The sequence below is a fragment of the Schistocerca gregaria genome, chromosome 4 (assembly GCF_023897955.1).
Source record: "Schistocerca gregaria isolate iqSchGreg1 chromosome 4, iqSchGreg1.2, whole genome shotgun sequence".
NCBI lineage: Eukaryota > Metazoa > Arthropoda > Insecta > Orthoptera > Acrididae > Schistocerca > Schistocerca gregaria.
The window spans coordinates 499,054,457-499,075,033 of NC_064923.1; the positions used below are offsets into that span (position 1 = coordinate 499,054,457).

Genomic DNA, 20,577 nt, shown 5'->3' on the forward strand with positions numbered 1-20,577 from the left:
TATGACATGCAACAAACAAGCACCGAAGTTTCTGAACACAAAATACAAAAAAGGGCTTCTCAGTTTAAAAACTTGGAAGAAATCATACAAGAAAACAATCTGGAAAAAGCTGCAAACAAATATTGCCATCAAAAAATGGTAACTGCATTCAGATTAACACAAAGTATTTACAATAAAAAGTCATTTTCTGTATTCAGTAAGCTTAGGCATTACAGCACTGTAATCAAACCTGAATCTCTTTATGGAGCAGAAACTTTAATTTTAAATAGGAAAAGAGTTATTGAAGAAATTCAAAAGAAAAAAAGAAAGATTATAACGTAAATGTTAGGCCCCAAAATTACCGATGGAGAAACTTATAGGATGAGAAGTAATAAGGAAATAGAGGAATATACAGACATACATGGGGACGAGAGGAAACGAAGACTTAAATTTTACAGCCATATTAAAAGAATGGCACCCACTAGGTTGACAAAACAAATAGCAGAATTCTACAAAAAGAAAACTACAGCCAAAACTGAGTCAATTAAATGAATCACTGCAATTAAGGAGGACCTCAAATTAGTCTGCATGACTCTGGCAGATGTTACAGATAGAAAAACATTCAGGCAAAAGATATTTGCTTGGAAAGTTGGTCAGACGAAAATTAGAAAATGGAGTGGAACACCGTGCTCTGGTGAAACAAAGACACTTCATTCTGAAAGGACGAAACAAATCTGGACACAAAGGAAGGCCAACCACCAAAAGTAACATTGATGGATTGTACCTCGTGTGGTCCTATTGGGCCGCATGTGTGTAGATAAAATGAGACAATATTTGAAATCAGTGTTACATATGATTGCTTGACAATTCATACTGTGAACAGCTTTTCAAATACAGGTGTTGAAACTACTAAAATGAAACTGAATGAAAACTCCAATGGTCCACTGTAGTTGTATTTGTTCAGATCACTTATAAAGTCACACATCTGGTTTCAAAACTTTTAAGTTGCGTTTTCTGGTGAAAGTATCTGTACAAGTTAGTCTTAACTGAGATGTCCTAAAATACTGAATAAGTAGACTTAAACAGGGGAGAAAATATTATGCATCAAGCTAGGAGTCTGGTGCAGATCACATACACTCCACAAGAACAGCCTTACATATACTTCATAAATACAACTTACTAGTTCATACTAAAAGAAAGTTATTTACAAATGCTATGTCATAGGTTACAGAATGCCGCAGAGTAAGTTTTTCAACACTCCTCAATTGATAGAAAAAATATAACCATAGTCAGTCTATAAAAAAACCATGGCCACAATGAGTGTCATGTCTAAAACGGAAGAATAGAATTAGGAATCATAACTGTTCCTTAATTAAGAAACAGTGAAACAGAAATTCAAATGAAAAACAGATGGAGACCAACCCCATGTGACATAGATCAACTGCCAAAAAACAGGACTGACCTGTGTTACGTTGCGAATTGTATACTTCCTGATTAAAATATGCTTTTGTCGGCCTGTGTCAAGTGACAAAATGCCCCTCATAGATGGTAATCAGGGAATTTCTGGGCCCTGTAGTGACTGAAGAATAAAATAAAGTTAGTGATGAATGTAATGCATTGAAATCTACTGAATATTATTTTAACTGTTAATGTGGGTCCACCAATGACCGAAATGAAGCAGCGTATGCTGCCAGTCAAACATAGCAAAAGCTGACACACTCATGTGTATTTGCCACCAACACAGCAGCTGACAATAAGCTAAGAGGGTCTCACGTGTTGTTCATAGCATGTGCTATGGCTGTTTGGACAGCAGGTACTGAGACGGTGACGGAAATTGAACTAACATGAGCAACACGAAAATAAGAAAGCATGATGACTAGTGCTCTGCTGAGGACTTACGGTCACCACACAATCTATTACACTTGGCTCTCTGTGTTACATAAAACTGAAACTGACCAATACTAACTACACTCCTGGAAATTGAAATAAGAACACCGTGAATTCATTGTCCCAGGAAGGGGAAACTTTATTGACACATTCCTGGGGTCAGATACATCACATGATCACACTGACAGAACCACAGGCACATAGACACAGGCAACAGAGCATGCACAATGTCGGCACTAGTACAGTGTATATCCACCTTTCGCAGCAATGCAGGCTGCTATTCTGCCATGGAGACGATCGTAGAGATGCTGGATGTAGTCCTGTGGAACGGCTTGCCATGCCGTTTCCACCTGGCACCTCAGTTGGAACAGCGTTCGTGCTGGACGTGCAGACCGCGTGAGACGTCGCTTCATCCAGTCCCAAACATGCTCAATGGGGGACAGATCCGGAGATCTTGCTGGCCAGGGTAGTTGACTTACACCTTGTAGAGCATGTTGGGTGGCATGGGATACATGCAGACGTGCATTGTCCTGTTGGAACAGCAAGTTCCCTTGCCAGTCTAGGAATGGTAAAACGATGGGTTCGATGACGGTTTGGATGTACCGTGCACTATTCAGTGTCCCCTCGACGATCACCAGAGGTGTACGGCCAGTGTAGGAGATCGCTCCCCACACCATGATGCCGGGTGTTGGCCCTGTGTGCCTCGGTCGTATGCAGTCCTGATTGTGGCGCTCACCTGCACGGCGCCAAACACGCATACGACCATCATTGGCACCAAGGCAGAAGTGACTCTCATCGCTGAAGACGACACGTCTCCATTCGTCCCTCCATTCACGCATGTCGCGACACCACTGGAGGCGGGCTGCACGATGTTGGGGTGTGAGTGGAAGACGGCCTAACGGTGTGCGGGACCGTAGCCCAGCTTCATGGAGACGGTTGCGAATGGTCCTCACCAATACCCCAGGAGCAACAGTGTCCCTAATTTGCTGGGGAGTGGCGGTGCGGTCCCCTACGGCACTGCGTAGGATCCTACGGTCTTGGCGTGCATCCGTGCGTCGCTGCGGTCCGGTCCCAGGTCGACGGGCACGTGCACCTTCCGCCGACCACTGGCGACAACATCGATGTACTGTGGAGACCTCACGCCCCACGTGTTGAGCAATTCGGCGGTACGTCTACCCGGCCTCCCGCATGCCCACTATACGCCCTTGCTCAAAGTCTGTCAACTGCACATACGGTTCACGTCCACGCTGTCGCGGCATGCTACCAGTGTTAAAGACTGCGATGGAGCTCCGTATGCCACGGCAAACTGGCTGACACTGACGGCGGCGGTGCACAAATGCTGCGCAGCTAGCGCCATTCGACGGCCAACACCGCGGTTCCTGGTGTGTCCGCTGTGCCGTGTATGTGATCATTGCTTATACAGCCCTCTCGCAGTGTCCGGAGCAAGTATGGTGGGTCTGACACACCGGTGTCAATGTGTTCTTTTTTCCATTTCCAGGAGCGTATAATAGTGTTGCAAAGACAAACTATTTATTTCTGAATAATTAAAGCAATGCAGACATTCATTCAATGGAGCAGAAAACCTCTAAGTGGACCAGCAGTGGGTATAAACATTAATGTTACCATAAAAAACTGTAATGAGCTAACCAACATGATTAGAAAGTTGGGCAGCCTAATTTAAAATTTAAATAGAAAAAATTTACCAATAAAGCTTGTGCTCTAACCCAATTTGATTACTGAGAGTATTATCAGCAGGCTGTCTCGTGGACTTCATTATATATCTTTCCTCAAGCACATTTAAAACAGTTCCCTTCCTCTTTTTATGTAGTACCTATAAGTTGTTATGGAGATCTGAAATAGAATGTTGATTATGACGTAAGTGCCTACCGTATGCTTTATTAAAAACAGTCAGGTTGACCACTAATAACTGTTTCATGCATCACTCAGTACTGCTGTTTCAGCTTTCAAATCTTTCTTTTGAACAGTCAACAACACAACAAAAATGTCTTTGATTCACTATTTTTAAATTATTGTCTTTGATTAACTATTTTTAAATTACTTATAACTGTCTGAATTTCTTTAGAAGTACTCTTAACCACTGTTGACATTACGCTGGACGAGAAGCACTTCCTCTGAACAAAATTTCTTTACTGTTAACATTACCAATTTCTTTCTTGTTCAAGCATTCAGCACCTCAACTATACGGTGAAATATCATCTTCACTCCATCCATTATTTATATTCCATCAACGACTTTCTATCAGTGCAACAGAAGGAAGAACTATTGACGAATCACTGTGATCCACTTGTTACTTACTGATGTGTAGAATATTGCTGATCTTGTACATCCCCTTTGACATGCAGTTTATTACTGAATCATTCACATATCACAAAGAAATTGCTATCTAATAAAACTATGCTGGGAAATTCAATATATATAGTAACACTGTTCAATTAAACAGCTGTGAAAATCCATACACAGTTGATGAATATTTCTAACAAGTCTACACCTTCCTTTTCAATATCTGATAACATGCTCATTCGAGTGAAGAATATCCCAAAATTGCAGTCACATGTGGCAATATCAACAAATCATTTGAGAACTGGAGATTAATGGTTTATGGAAGAAACAATGCACAGGCATATTAGAAAGACCTTTTCATATTTTAGCCATAAGAAACTTTGTGTAAGACAGGTGCAACATTTGTAGAATACTGGCCAAAGCATTAGCAAAATCAAAATTCTGACGGATGTTGGCACAATTTGGAAAAACACCCCACTTATTTTATGCATCAATTTGTTACTGCGTATAAGCCGTGAGTGCACCACCTCATGCCAGAAATGAAATAAAGATGAAAGTAATGGTTGATAGCTTGGGGGTCTACACTAAAAAGTGTTGTCACTCCATCAATCAAATTCTAAAATGCCATTCTTTGCCACTGCAACCACTTGCACTGTCCTCTGAATTAGCATATTTTACCTCCAATAGATGGTCTTCTATTTTCTTTCCCAATTTTTTTTCCCTCCAATGTATTTGTTAAAATTTGTTTCTATGAAAAGTCAAAAAAGTTTTTTCATTTTTTAAACAGTATCTAGGTGGTTTCTTCACTTACTGATTTTTTCACGTCTTCCCTGATCCTCTTCATCCTTCTTTCAATTATTTCTAATTATTTTTTCTGGCTTCAAAAGTACACAACTGCTTCATGGCTATACAACAGAACATTCCATAAGAATGTCTTGATCTTGATAGTTTGTTTTCTTTTATCTTTCTAGATAAAAGATAGTCTAGAAAAGACTAAATGACTTATCAGTTCTCTTTCACTGAAAGCACATTTTGCTCGTTATTCATTTTCAGATTTCCATGCTGCATCTGATCTCTTCTGTAATTAAGGCACCTAAATAACAACACATATCATCTTTTTCTGGTTTTCAATTCTAATATCAGATGTGTTTCATACCATTTTTTACTATTGAATTTAAGTTATATCAAATGCCTTTTTTTAAATTAGTAAAGGGTATGTAAGTATCCCTATTTCAACTGAACATTTTCTCTCCACAAGCTCTCAATTGTTACAGAGCTATTTTAGATATGATTTTAAGTTTATCTTCAAATTATTGTTCTCTTTGAAATTTTATTCTATTTTTTGTCACTAGTGTTAGGTGTTTCTTTAAGCTGTGACTGAAAGTATGCTTATTATCTGTAATTTGAGCTAATTATGGTTTTTTTTAAGAATGAGTTTTGTCTTGTTGCGTAGGATAAAGTCTTTTCTTTACTAATGTTCATCGAAATACTCTTTCCATCTGTCAACTACTTGTCTACATTCAGTGATAAGTTTCCTTATTTATCTCTTATTACAAATGACCTTGGCCTCCACTTGAATCGCAGTTTCGAATCTCTCTGCCTAGTTTATACCTCATTCCACTATTAAAGTCTGGTTCCAGGAGAAAAATTGTTGCTGCAAAAAGAGTGCTCTTTAAGGCAATTAAAAATGTAGTGCTACTTAAAGAAGATGTATACGGTGAAGCGTTAGAACAAAACAGAAATCCCTCTACATCCCTAGGTAAAGCATAAAAATGCTACTTGATATGAATTCTCTAGTTATACTGCTGTTTCTACTAGATTTCAAAGCATAAAATGTCTTTAGATGAGAAGTGGATTTTATTGCCTTTTATAATTGTAAAGGAAAAGGAAGATGAGTGAAAACAGAAAATTTGAACATAGAAAGAGTCAACCCGTATGGAGTTAGGCAATGATATGATTGGTGATATCATAAATATGCTGCATCATCAGAACAAACCAAAATAATTGCATGGTCACTGAAGAAAACTTCACATGCCCAGATCGTTAAATAAGCATTTTACTGAATGATCGGTTTTGATAGATCTATGCTGTTATCATCAGTTCTTATGCTTCTAATACGATCTGATGGTGACAGCATAGCTTTTTACAGATGTTGGCTCCTGCAGATCGCCCCCAGACTAACCTTGTCAAGAATATAAAAAGAACTGCAGTTGATCTTACTTTCAGCTGTCAGAAAGGCTATGGCCAGCATTTTCAGAGCAAGCAAACAGGGTTCTTCTCATTGATTAGCTGCAAATATGCATGATTCAATGGCTAAGTGGGTGTCAGACGATGAAGTTCCAAGGTCCAATCTTCAATCAGTCAAATATTTTTATTTCAGTGCTTACAGATTCTTTCACCAATCGCAATGAATTGCCAATGTGAAAATGTAAAGATGAACCATGTTAAACTATATGGTTGGTTGCATTAGTCAGCTCAAACATCAAGAGAAGGCTGGAGAAATCCCAACCAGTAAGACTATGGTGTTAAAACTAACCTTCGGGTTAATGACAGCTTTACGTACTTACCTTGTATGGGATAACAAAAACAGGCAAATAATGCACACATCTCCTGCACCACACAGATGAAAAAGTACATGGCAAGAGGTCAGCCAAAAATAATTTTTTACCATGAACATTGCACATGCCCTTGAAGGTGTTATTGGAAATGGTAAACATAAAGGATTTGAAGTTCAAATCATTGGAACACCTATCCTATTCAACAGCTGTGGCACCCTCTGACTTTCACTTATTTCCACTTATACACAGATTTGTGTTTGGAAAACAATCTTGATCCCGCAACAAAAATAAGTGTGTAGCTTTAAAACTGATTCTCTCTCACTGTAAATCTGTGAAGTTTTCAACCTGCCCTAATACATAAAAATATGTTGCAATTGGAGGGCTCAACAACAAGTAGTGTTTTCTTACTTTTGTGATGAATGACTTGGAGGTTCAAAGAGATGTAACAATTACATCTAACACAGTGACACCACAATTTTGCAACATTGTATCATCACCCCTGCATATTTCCCTCATGAAAAACAGTGAAGCTACAGTATTTTTCAAGCTGTACTAGGATGTTAAGGTCACTTGTATTATTTTTCAGTGATGACATAAATGCAAAGTTGGTTGTTATAGTAAAAATATTTCTTGATAAAGTCAAAGAGAGTACTACAATGTCAAGATCTGAGTCTCAAGACTACCACATTTTCTAGGAAGCATATTCACAAAATGTGGTAGCATGAAAATTATTGTGTTGTGTACTACAACCAGTAAACACTGTATCACTATTCTTCCCTGAAGATGTTCACAGTCTTCAACTGGTGCTCCAGGAGACATTCCATTTGAAGCATTTTATTCTCTCTACCTGTGCTCTATAAAATCCTTATGTCTTTCTTGCTAGTTCATGCTCATGCTGCACATAATCAAAGAACAAATAATTTGCGAGTAGTAAGAAGTTTCCTGAAGCTTTAAGTCCTTTCATTTAGCAGTGTAACTGATACTGAAACAATATACAACTAATCCAGCTCAATAGGGGTGAGCAATAAATCACATATATGTTATAAATCACATATATGTTATAACTTACAGCAATTGAGAAGTCTCAGATATCACAATAACAACTTTACAAAATCTGGCTTTGATTGCAGTCACAACTAGGAGTCACAAGCATTTAACATTCAACACCATGTGCCATCTCTTGGTCTAATTTCGTACTTCTTTATGTGAACCTTTTGTCTAGCTGTGATTTCAGTGACAAGTGGCAAGTAGAAGCCGCAATTAGCAACTAAAAAGCGCAGTTAACATTCAGTGCCATGTGCCATCTGACGGCCTAAGTTCATACTACTGGTTTCTCTTTGTGACATGCTATCAAGTCTTAACTATGATTTCTGTGACAAGTTACAAGTATAAGTCACAGGCAACAACTAAAAAGCGCAGTTAACATTAAGTGTTGTATGCCATCTGTTGACCTACATCTGAACTTTGTTCTAAGAATCTTGTGTCTCACAAAACAGATGTATTACATATTTATGGTAGAAGAAATGATCCAAGTAACTAATTTGCTCTGAGAAAATAGTTATACTCAGTTGAGAACTGATGCTGCAGAGAAATGTGACGGTCGAATAAGGTTGTGCTATTAGACAGACCTATCGCATATCCTGGAATTATTGTGTCATATTTAAACACACTTTTCATCATCAAAGCTAAAACTGCAGGGTAATTTAAGAAGAAAAAAAATCAACTAGGCTCCGATGAGTATTTGATGTGTATTACACAAACACATTGTACATAAACTACTACAAATGCAATCTGGTGTCTGCTATGTAACTTTTACCAAATGTTTAACAACTGTATTCACAAGATGGATATTTTTTTCCAAAAGTACAATAAGCAGTTAAATTTTTGTCTGTATTTTCAAATATTGCATGAATACTATTCCCAATGTCAATTTCTGACTGTAAGATCAAAACTTTCTTTTGTTTTCACTTGCCCATCATCAGCCTTAAAACACACAACCTTCCAACCTAACACAAACCTTGGGCTATGCTACAGATCAGTCGGTTATCACAACCAACATACATTGCGCGAGGAATGGACGGATCAATATCCCACACTAGCAAGTCTTTATCACTAAATAGATGGCAGAATATTTTGGGGTATAGGATGGCTTAAACAAGGTATGAATGGAATGTTCACAGTGTAGTTCACATTTATTTATCAACCCTTTCAAATCACATGACTTCAACGACACACTGTACCAAACTCAATTTGCACACCTATGCTATCAATTATGGCTCTTTATACACTGCAAATTCTTCAAGAGTTGTTTTGAATCTTCACGATTATCTCTTTTAGATGTGGTTGGATTGGTTGGTTGATTGGTTTGTTTGTTTGTTTAAAATAAAAGGGGAGGGGAGGGGGGAGGGGGCCGCGGAGCAGCACCGAACTGCAAGCTCATCGCCCCTTGTTCCCAGTAGAACAATTACCCAAGGGACAACAAACACTACAAAGGACAAAACAGGACAAGAAAAGCACAGACATATGCAAGAAACAGGGAGAAGAGATTAAAAACAAGAAAGCTGATTACCATGGCTGGCTGACCATGAGAATAAAAAAGGACAAGCCAGCCACTCTGCAACATATTAAAATCTCCACCCTAAAAGCCCAAGGGTGGACGACACACACGGACAAAGGATGTGCGTTAAAACTCAAATCAAATGATAAAAGCCACTCTCACAAATAAAAAGTAAAACTAAAGCTGTTGTTGAGGCATTGTTGCCCAACACCAAAGGTAGGGTGCCGGGAAAGTTAGAAGTCCACTGCAGAGCAGTAAGAAGTGAGCACAGTCCAGCAAGAGCTGGACAACTGTCATTTGGGAGCCACAGTGACACTGAGGTGGGACCTCAAGACGGAGGAGGTAATCATGTGTGAGCCACGTATGACCAATGCGGAGTCGACAAAGGACAACTGATTCCCTGCGAGAAGCCACACATTTGCAGTTTCATTAATGACATGCAATTTGTTGTGCATACTGTTATGCCACTCCATCTCCCAAAGCCGAAAAACCTTGCGGCATAAGACAGAACGCAGATCAGTTTCAGAGATGCCCATCTCCAGGAGCGGTTTCCATGTAGCCTGCTTGGCCAGCCTTTCAGCAAGTTCGTTGCCTGGGATTCCGACGTGTCCTGGGGTCCAAAGAAACACCAATGGACGACTGGACCGTTCCAGGACAGAGAAGGACTCCTGGATGTTCGCTACCTAAAGATGCCGAGGGTAGCACTGGTCGATAGCTTGTAAGCTGCTCAGGTAGTCGGAACAGAGAAGAAACAACTCACCACAAAAGATGTACTGAAGTGCACGAGATATGGCCACAAGCTCTGCAGTCAATACACTGCAGCCAGCAGGCAAGGAATGCTGTTCAATATTGCCTCTGTGGACATAGGCGAAGCCAACATTACCATCAGCCATTGTGCTATCAGTGTAAACAACTTCAGAGTCCCAGAACATGTCAAGAATCGAGAGGAAGTGACAGCGGAGAGTGGCAGGGTTAACAGAGTCCTTAGGGCCATGCAAAAGGTCCAGACGAAGCTTCGATCGAGGTGTACATCATGGAGGTGTACGTGAAAGGACCTCAAGTATAGGTGGTAAAGGGAAGGACTCCAGTTTGGAGAGAAGAGACTGCATGCGAATTTCAGTTGTGAGCATGACCTGGGCTGCCAATGGGGGAGATGAGCTGCCATGGGTGGGCAAGAGAGTTCAGATGCTCAGCAGAACTACGATTCTGTGAAACATAACTGGAGAGCAGTTGAGCAAGTTACATCCACAATTAAGGGACTCCAGCCTCCACCAGTACACTGGTCACCGGACTCATACTAAAAGCTCCTGTCGCTAGGCGAATGCCACAGTGATGCACTGGGTTGAGAAAACGCAACACTGAGAACACCGCCGAACCATAAACCAGACTCCCACAGTCAAGGCAGGATTGAAAAAGGGCTCTGTAGAGTTGTGGCAGCATAGAGCAATCTGCAACCCAGTTGGTGTTGCTCAGGCAGTGGAGAACATTGAGGAGCTGCCAGCACTCCCGCTTAAGCTGACGAAGGTGAGGTAGCCAAGTCAATCAGGCATTGAAAATCAGTCCTAAGAATCGATATGTCTCCACTACAGTGAGTGGATCATGAGTAAGGTGAAGTTCTGGTTCTGGACGAATGGTGTGACACCAACAGAAATGCATGACACACAACTTCCTGGCTGAAAACTGGAAGGCGCGGGCTAGAGCCCATGACTGCTCCTTGTGAGTGGCTCCCTGTAGGTGCCACTCAGCAACACCAATACTGGAAGAGCAATATAAAATGCTAAAGTCATCTGCATACAGAGAAGGGGAGACTGATGGCCCTACAACTGCTGCTAGTCCATTAATGACACTAAAAATAGAGATACACTCAATACAGAGCCCTGTGGAACACCATTATCCTGAGTATGTGGGGAACTATGGGAGGCACCAATTTGGACTCGAAAAGTACAGAGCAACAGGAAGTTTCGGATAAAAATTGGGAGCGGGCCCCGGAGACCTCGCTCATACAATGTGGCAAGTAGTTCATATGCTTTATGTAAGTCAAAAAAGACAACATCCAGGTGTTGGTGTCTGGAAAGGGCTGTTCAGATGGCAGACTCAAGAGACTCAAGATTACCAGTAGTGGTAGAGCGACCTTGGCAGAAACTGCCCTGACATGGAGCCAGTAGGCCACATGAATCCAGGATCCAACCCAACTGCCGACACACCATACATTCCAGCAGCTTACAGAGAAGGTTGATAAGGCTGATGGGCCGATAGCTATCCACATTAAGCGAATTTTTAATGAGTTTTAGCACCGGAATGATGGTGCTCTCCCGCCATTGCAATGGAAAGATGCCATTGCACCAGATCTGGTTGAAGATGATGATGAGATGTCACTTGTCATCAGACGAGAGATGTTTAATCACTTGACTGTGGATCTGATCCCGTCCAGAAGCTGTGTCGGGGCAATGTGCAACGGTGCTGAGGAGCTCCCACTCTGTAAATGGGGCATTATAGGGTTCACTGTGGCATGTAGTGAACGAAAGTCCTTTCCTTTCCATTCGCCATTTGAGAGTGTGAAAGGCTGGGGGATAGTTCTCCGTTGCGGAGGCTCCAGCATAGTGCTCAGCAAAGAGCTCGGTAATTGCTTTTGCATCGGTACAGAGCACGCTATTGATGGTAACGCCAGGGACACCTGTTGGGGTATGGTACCCAAAAAGACCTCTGATCTTTGTCCAGACTTGAAAAGGTGGCATATGGCACCCAATGGTTGACATGTATCTCTCCCAACACTCCTGTTTCCGTGATTTTATAATCAGGTGAACATGGCCACGGAGACGCTTAAAGGCTATTAGGTTTTCTAGGGAAGGGTGTTGCTTATGTCTCTGTACAGCTCGCCGATGATCTTTAATTGCCTCAGCAACTTCCAGCGACCACCAAGGGACTGCCTTTCACCGGGGGAACTCCAGAGAACAAGGGAAAGCAATTTCCGCTGCAGGAATTATCATTGTAGTGACCTGCTCAATCACAATATTTAGCAATTGCTAAGGGTCGCTTGCTTTGTTAGTCTCTTTACATACTCTACCCTTATTTACTTTTTATATATTTCAGTTTAACTAACTGTTCACATACACACAAATGGAAACTCCAGTTTGGAATATCAACAATATTAGGAAAAGGATAGAGTGTTGCTCACCATGAAGATGACCTGTTGAACTGCTGTAAAACAGTCTTTTTGTTGTGTCTGTCTTCAACTCAACGAGTCATTTTTATGGTGAGTAGCAATCTATACTTTTCTGAGAGAGAGAGAGAGAGAGAGAGAGAGAGAGAGAGAGAGAGAGAGAGAGAGAGAGAGAGAAGGTGGGGGGGGGGGGGGCAGGGGCATGTCGCAGATATAAATAAATAAGGCCTCAGAGATAATAAGAGACCTGTAATTTAATATAATACTCTTTGCACTGACCAGCAGCTCTATGACATCCCGTGAGAGTCGGTCCAATACAACCAAGAAATGTGGGAGTTAGTTTAGCATCTGACATCAATAACATGTACTCATGACACCTTAAGTACCACAGAGATAAGACACACAAAGGATCCTGTCATGATCACAGAGACATGGCTATAATTAGATATTAAATATGCTTGGGGTTCTGTGTTCTCTAGATCTACACCAATTTTATCATAAGGATTTCATACTAAATACACATGCCATTTAATGCAGACATACACAATAAGCATGCAGCATTATACTTCTATTGTTATGTATACAAAAAGGGTGTATGTTATAGACATTGATTTGTACATATTTATTGTTTATCCCTTGTATCAGACGCCACCAGTGATGGGTTATATGCCTCAACACCAGTCTAGCAGTTAAATATTTTACACACAGCTCATGATGTACAGTAAAGTATCTTTTAACAAATGTTTACAAACTGCGGAGCACCAAACATATAAGATTTTCATTCCCTTCTATTAAGTCTTTCTTTCCCTAAATGAAATTTACTCAAAATATGTATGTCCATAAAGATTTTATTATATATCTCATTTTCAACTTTGTATGTCAATGCATGCACAGTACACTAAGGCGTATCAACAGAATTATAAAAGAAAACAAACAATGGAAAATCCCAGAAGGAATGTAACAATACTATGAAAGAGATAGTTGCTACTCACCATATAGGGGAGATGCAGAGACAAGGTCTTCGTTGGAAATAGACAACAACACCCCACCGCCCACACACACACACACACACACACACACACACACACACACACACACACACACACACGCGACCAGTCTCTGGCTGCTGTGGCACACTTATAAAAGAATGCATTTTAAACTTACAGGTAACAACCACCTCAGTTAGGTACATTTTCATATCTTTTAAAGTGTGCCAATACTTAATACATCATCATTTGGTAACTAAAATACTGAGTATTAACAGAATTTTAATTCATATTTATCAGCTTGCCTTTATCTGTCCTGCCAATGAAGTGAAGAATGCTTGGAAGACATCCACACAATGTCAACAATGGAATTATATTACTTTACCTGATGATTCAAACTGCAGATGTAAAATAGCACAAGAGTTGAGCCAACAGAAAAGCAGCAGTGAAAGAGCTACATTTGCATTACTTTTTATATGAACTGAGGTGATGCCCAGAGGACTCTAGTGCACTTAGTTAAATTACTGAAACATTTCACTTTCACCGCTTTGTTTCTCTAACTTTCAACATTTTTAATTTAGGTTCAGCATGCAGATGGACAATGATGCTGCAAGGAAACAAGCACTCACCAGACTACAGTTCATATGGCGAGAGAAGAGCTCTCGCTGCTGATGCAGCCTTGGTGCACGTGCTTTGCACATCCATGATGGCCAATCAGATAGTGAGCTTTTGTTTACGTTACCATGACAACGCCCCAGAGTTGCCATAGTGCTGGAGACAACTGCTGGCTCACTGTCCGTGCGTGTGGAATACTGGCAACTGTGCCGCCAGCTGTCAGACCTCTTCTCTCGACATACGAAGTACAGGTAAGAAAATATGCAAGTGGTGGTCTTAACCTGTGTTCAAACTGTGGTTACTCCAATTATAAACTCAAAATGGTATGCAAATGTTCCTGTCTGATTGTTGTTCAACTTGTTGTTCACCAGTCCAAAAATGGTCTGTGTCGCCCCCCCCCCCCCCCCCCCCCCTCCCACTAACACACAACAAGTGGATTTTGCTCATTTGAAGGACTGAAATGGTGTGGATTCTTCATTCGCATGAAGAAATGAGTGATATCCACAGTGGATCTCAAACTGAGTCCACATTTCTAGATTTCCAGAAGGCTTCTGACACTGTTCCTCAGAAGTTGCTTATAACCAAATTGTATGCCTTTGGGCTGTGAAATATCATTTAAGTTGTGCAACTGGATTCATGACTACCTGTCAGAAAGGTAACATTTCATACTCACGGATGGAAAATCATCGCGTAAAATGGAAGTGATAGCTGGCATTCCCCAAGGAAGTGTTATTAAGCCCACTATTGTCACTACTATTCCTAACCTACATAAATGATTTAAAGATTGTTCGCAGAGGATGCTGTCATTTATCACTGGAAAAAGTCATTAGAAGATCAAAATCAATTACGCAATTATTTAGAGAAGATGCCTGTCTGGTGCGAAAAGTAGCAACTGACTCTAAACCATAAATATGTGAGGTCATCCATATAAGTACTAAATGAAATGTGTTAAATTTTGGATACATGATGCATCACACAAACCCTCTAAGTTCCTAGGGATTACAATTACAAACAATTTAAATTGGAACAACCACATAGAAAATGCTGTGAGAACAGTTAACCAAAGACTGTGTTTTACTGGCAGAACATTTAAAAGATGCAACAGATACACGAAAGAGATGCCCATACTCTTCTGGAATATTACTGCACAGTATGGGATACTTACCAGATAGGATTGATGGATAATGTTGGGGGGAAAGGGCAGTTCATTTCATATTACTGTGAAATAAGGGAGAGAGTGTCACAGAGAAGATGTGCAATTTGGAGCAGCAATCATTAAAATAAGATTTTTTTCATCGCTGTGAGATCCTTCCATGGAATCAGAGTCACCAACTTTCTCCTCTGAATGAAAGAAATATTTCGTTGATGCCCATCTACAAGGGGGAAGTAACTGTCATAATAAAATAAGAAAAATTAGAGCTAACACTGAAAAATTTGTATGGTTGTTTCTCCCACACACGGTACGATAGTGGAATGGTTGAGACGTAGTCCGAATGTGGTTTGATGAAGCATCTGCCAAGCACTTAAGTGTGAGTTGCAGAGGAGTCATGTAGATGTCGATGGATGCAGATGTTAATACCTAACGACACAATCACATGACCTTATTACTAATAAACAATATCACTATTTCATGTAATTGTTTCATATGAGTGACAGTGTAATTATTTTATATTTTAAGTAATGTGCTACACTGTCGTTTTCTACTACAGTTTGTCCAACTATTTGTTTCAAAGTCTTATGAATTACAAGAACATTAAGTGTATTATCGCAGCCATAACTGAAGCACATCACATTCTCTGCATCTTAAAATAGTATTTCCTTTTCTGTCAATTTCAATTCACTATTTCCAATTGCATTAACATCTCTTGCTTTTATAGTGACAGTTCAGTTAGATGATACTATTCTTAATCTACTCCTAAGATCTCAATTGACCCAATTTCTGGGAGCGTTTCTCAGTTTCATATTTCTTTTCCTGCCTTTTTGTTTCATAAAGTATTACACACAGGACTGCAAAATAAAGTGTTTCACAAAGCAATACTTACTCTCTACAATATTCAGACTAAAACATTTTTGAAAAATCCAGGTTTCAAAACTGTACTTGGAAATATTGTGTTCAATATTGACATTCAATTGTATGGTAAACTTTTAAGTTTTTTATAATAAAAGCCATTTGAAATAAATATATACACACCATTCCCTTTTGTAGAGACGGATCTTTCAGAGTTACATGGTATGCTGGTATTCTATGACCCCACCAGAGTTGCCGCGAAACACACCAGTCCCTAATAACCATAAGAATAACATGGAGCACACCTTTACACATTAACTTTATCATTACTACTACTCTTAAAAACTCATTTATAATATATATTGGTACACATGCACCTTATATCATTAGAACTACCAGTCTGATAACAGCTCCAAGCTTTCAATTGTTTCCGACTTCTTTTTTTTTTTTTCACTGCTGGAATTCTCATTATGTAACAGAATCTTAGTCATGCCCAGATCAACAGAGAGAGAGAGAGAGGGGGGGGGAGGGAGAGGGGGAGGGGGAGGGGGAGGGGGAGGGGGAGGGAGAGGGGGAGGGAGAGGGGGAGGGAGAGGGGGAGGGAGAGGGGGAGGGAGAGGGGGAGGGAGAGGGGGAGGGAGAGGGGGAGGGAGAGGGGGAGGGGGAGGGAGAGGGGGAGGGAGAGGGGGAGGGAGAGGGGGAGGGAGAGGGGGAGGGAGAGGGGGAGGGAGAGGGGGAGGGAGAGGGGGAGGGAGAGGGGGAGGGAGAGGGGGAGGGAGAGGGGGAGGGAGAGGGGGAGGGAGAGGGGGAGGGAGAGGGGGAGGGAGAGGGGGAGGGAGAGGGGGAGGGAGAGGGGGAGGGAGAGGGGGAGGGAGAGGGGGAGGGAGAGGGGGAGGGAGAGGGGGAGGGAGAGGGGGAGGGAGAGGGGGAGGGAGAGGGGGAGGGAGAGGGGGAGGGAGAGAGAGAGGGGGAGAGAGAGGGGGAGAGAGAGGGGGAGAGGGAGAGGGAGGGAGAGGGAGGGAGAGGGAGGGAGAGGGAGGGAGAGGGAGGGAGAGGGAGGGAGAGGGAGGGAGAGGGAGGGAGAGGGAGGGAGAGGGAGGGAGAGGGAGGGAGAGGGAGGGAGAGGGAGGGCTGGGGAGGGAGGGGGAGGGAGAGGCAAGGCAGAAAAGAAAGTTAACTATTAAGTACTATCCTGTTCTTCAATTCAGTCCTTCTGTCTCCTCTGAGTAGTAGTTCTGCATGATCCACAGCTGTCTAATCTGGGAACCCTTGCTTGCATGTACTTTTATAGTAGGAGACCATGTGGAGCAAACAGAATTGATTGGCTAAGGTTTCATGGGGAGAGAGAGAGAGAGAGCATGGGAGGGAGGGTGGGGGTGGAGGGAGAAAGAGCTTCCAGACAACACTTGTCTGGACACAGTTAGGCTTGGGGGTTCCTAATGTGTGCATGAAACTACATGTGTGAGGGAAAACAATAAGGCTTCTTCAGCCACATATATTGATACATAAAGGGCTCTTTGAAGGATATGATGTTAGTGTAGTGACTGTGTGGACGTCTGTGGAAAGCTCCATAACTGAGATGGCGAGGAGTTTTGAGTCTTGAATACAGTGAAAGAATTCAAACAGACCTTACTTGTTTATTTCTACGGGGTGTTCAAAAAGTCTCTCCACAGTGCCATATGACTGTTAGACGCGTGTGCTGTACGATTGGTCACCTGCCTGGGTTACTTCCCGTCAAGTGGCCTCTCCCAACATTCCACTGTTTTATCTCAGTTAAAATGAATATTCAATAAATTAATAACTTTTATTTCACTGAGTTTCATTTCAGTATATTCACTGTGTTCTATATTTGTACTCCACAAGCCACCTTATAGTGGTGGAGGGTACTTTGTATGTCATTATCATGTTCCCCCTTGTTCAGTCACAAACAGTGCAGCTGGGGAAGAACCATTGTCAGTAACCCTCCACGAGAGCTCACCATCTTTAATCTTCCCCTCATGATCTACTCCTGAAATGTGCATAGAAGGAAGCAATACACTGGCTGACTCTTTCAGGAACAGCTCCCCTCTTGTACCATATGCCACTGCAGAAGAGTGAGCATCACCATGACATTTTACTGCTTATTAGCCCATTCGTGGATATGAGCATACATGCAAATGTGGCACGTAGAACAACCAGACAGCTAATGGCATATATGTAGACCTGACAGGTAGAACATCCACATGGCTGTGGCCATTCACTTATGCCAGGCAGGTAGGTAGACCTGACGGTTAAGAGCATTTACCTACACCTGGATGCACGAACAGGTTAACGTCCACTATAGACTGATGACCAACTGCTGTCCACATTTCAATATTCCAGTCAATACTGTCATTATCTGCTCTTCTTTCTAATGACGGAAAACACTATAGCTTTCACCTTTTCCTGGGCTTTTCTGCTATTGAGGCTATCTAATAGATGAAATTTAATTTCCTAGCATACACAATACAAGAGACACAAAAATTATAATTGTAAGGACTTGAATGATCCTAATGAACTGACATATCAGAAGTTACAAAATGAGAGCAGTAGAGCAGATATGTGCAGTGTCTCAGCAATATGTGATGGTGTCCAGAACAGAAAACAGTCCACGTAGCCAAGCAAATGAAATCTGATTTCCTAATCTATAAACTATACTTGATACTAATATATTTGATCTGAGAGGGCATGAATTATCCTATAGAACTAATGTATCAGATTTTGCAAAAGGTGAGCAGAGCACAAAAATTCTTGCAGTTTATCAGAAACATTCACTGCTGCACAGATTAGAATATGGTACACACAGCCAAACACATGAAACTGCATTCATTGTGACAATACAGAGGGATACTGGTTTTATAAAGAATATTATTGAAGAGTGGTTCAACACATACTGGAAGATGCAATTAGTCTACAGTGGCCATAGCCTGCAGCAGTCATCAGGCTGAGTCAGCTGTCCACTGGCCACATGCACAATATGTTCATCCCCGTCAGCTGGCCGATCAGGCAGGATGCTCGTGCTTTGCAGCCATGAAAAGATTAAATGAGCCTATGACAAAATATACTACTCTGCTTTTGATCTCAAACTCATCTCTTGATTATACCTGGTCGCATGGTCCCAGACAATTATACAAGGTCCCAGACTATTGAGTAATACTCAAGTTTCAGTTGAACATGAGTTTTGTAAGTGACCTCCTTCATGCGTGGACTACACTTCCTAAGTGTACTTACAATGAATCTCACTCTAGCACCTGCATTACCTTCTTGTTGTTCCACTTTAATTTCTCTGTACACATAATGTCAGATATTTAATGCAAAGGGGTGCTTCTAGTGACTGTTTGGCAATGGTGTTACCACACAATAATGGAACTCTCCATCTATTTATGTGCAGTAGATTACATCTATTTATGTTTAAGATCAATTGCCTATCCCTGCACCAAGCACCGATTCTCTGCAATTTGTATGTCTGAAGATTTACCTCTGTTAAGACTGACATGCTGTTTTCTATTTGCAAGGCACGCTTTAATCCAATCAAACAACAAAAACAAAAACACCAACCATTTCCTAAATCGTCTGAAATCCTCTCTTGTCACACTCCCACCAAAAACCTTGCTTGTCATATTTGATGGCACCTCCCTATATACCAAAATCCCCAATGTACATGGTCTGTCTGCTGTTGACCATGCCCACCTGATTCCAAACCTACAGAATCCTGCCTACACACTTTAATCAACTTTATTCTTATCAACAACTACTTCACCTTTGAGGGGCAGACAACTTTATTCTTTATGTGAATCTTCAGGTTTTGGCAGCACAAAGACTGTTCCATTAAATTTCGGGTGTGTAGCCACAAGAAATCTCCTTCTTCTAATATTTCGGCCGTATAACGTTCAGCCATCTTCAGAGTGAGCCGCAAGACTGCCACTCCAGTGCTCGCTTCGTCCCTTTATACTCGTTTACACTGAATGTACTGGTCCGTGACTGGCAGTACCCAAGATCGATTGACAACGTCAAGGGATCGTACTGTACTAACGTCTCTATGCCGTTATTGCACAGTATCCTATTGTGCAAAGTATTTAGGCCACCAGTCGACCACCACACCTTTAATTAGGTACAGTTTCTTATTTTTAAATAGATGTTAAGACTGCAGAACGCTATCTAATTCCAGAAGATTCCAGTTGGAGAGGAGCCTCTGATGACAACAAGAATCTAGCCCGCGCCGCAATCCCACTGGCAATGAACTAATCGGGTATAAAATCAGCCTTAGTACAATTAATATTGCAGCCACCTCAACCACTGACCATGCAAAAAGCCTGTCTGCCAAATAATGGGAACAACACCCTGCCTAGACACGGCACCGAAATTGTACCAAGCCATGACAGAAATGCAAATAATCACTTAACAATATTCACACGCCAATGATTACTGAAGTTAAGCAGTAGTGAATAAATGGGCCTATTTAATGAACCACTCTCGTTGTCTACGATACTGATATCGTCAGAGCAACA

The 20,577-nt window shown here is 41.3% G+C and overlaps 1 protein-coding gene across 1 annotated transcript in view; it reads right to left on the minus strand.

Moving 5' to 3' along the window:
- Positions 1-20,577, minus strand: part of LOC126268181 (valine--tRNA ligase) — a 209,065-nt gene that overhangs the window by 88,322 nt on the left and 100,166 nt on the right. The window contains exon 10 of the mRNA XM_049973783.1: positions 16,235-16,325. Within this exon, the coding sequence (XP_049829740.1) occupies positions 16,235-16,325 (91 nt within the window). The remainder of the gene's footprint in view (positions 1-16,234; positions 16,326-20,577) is intronic.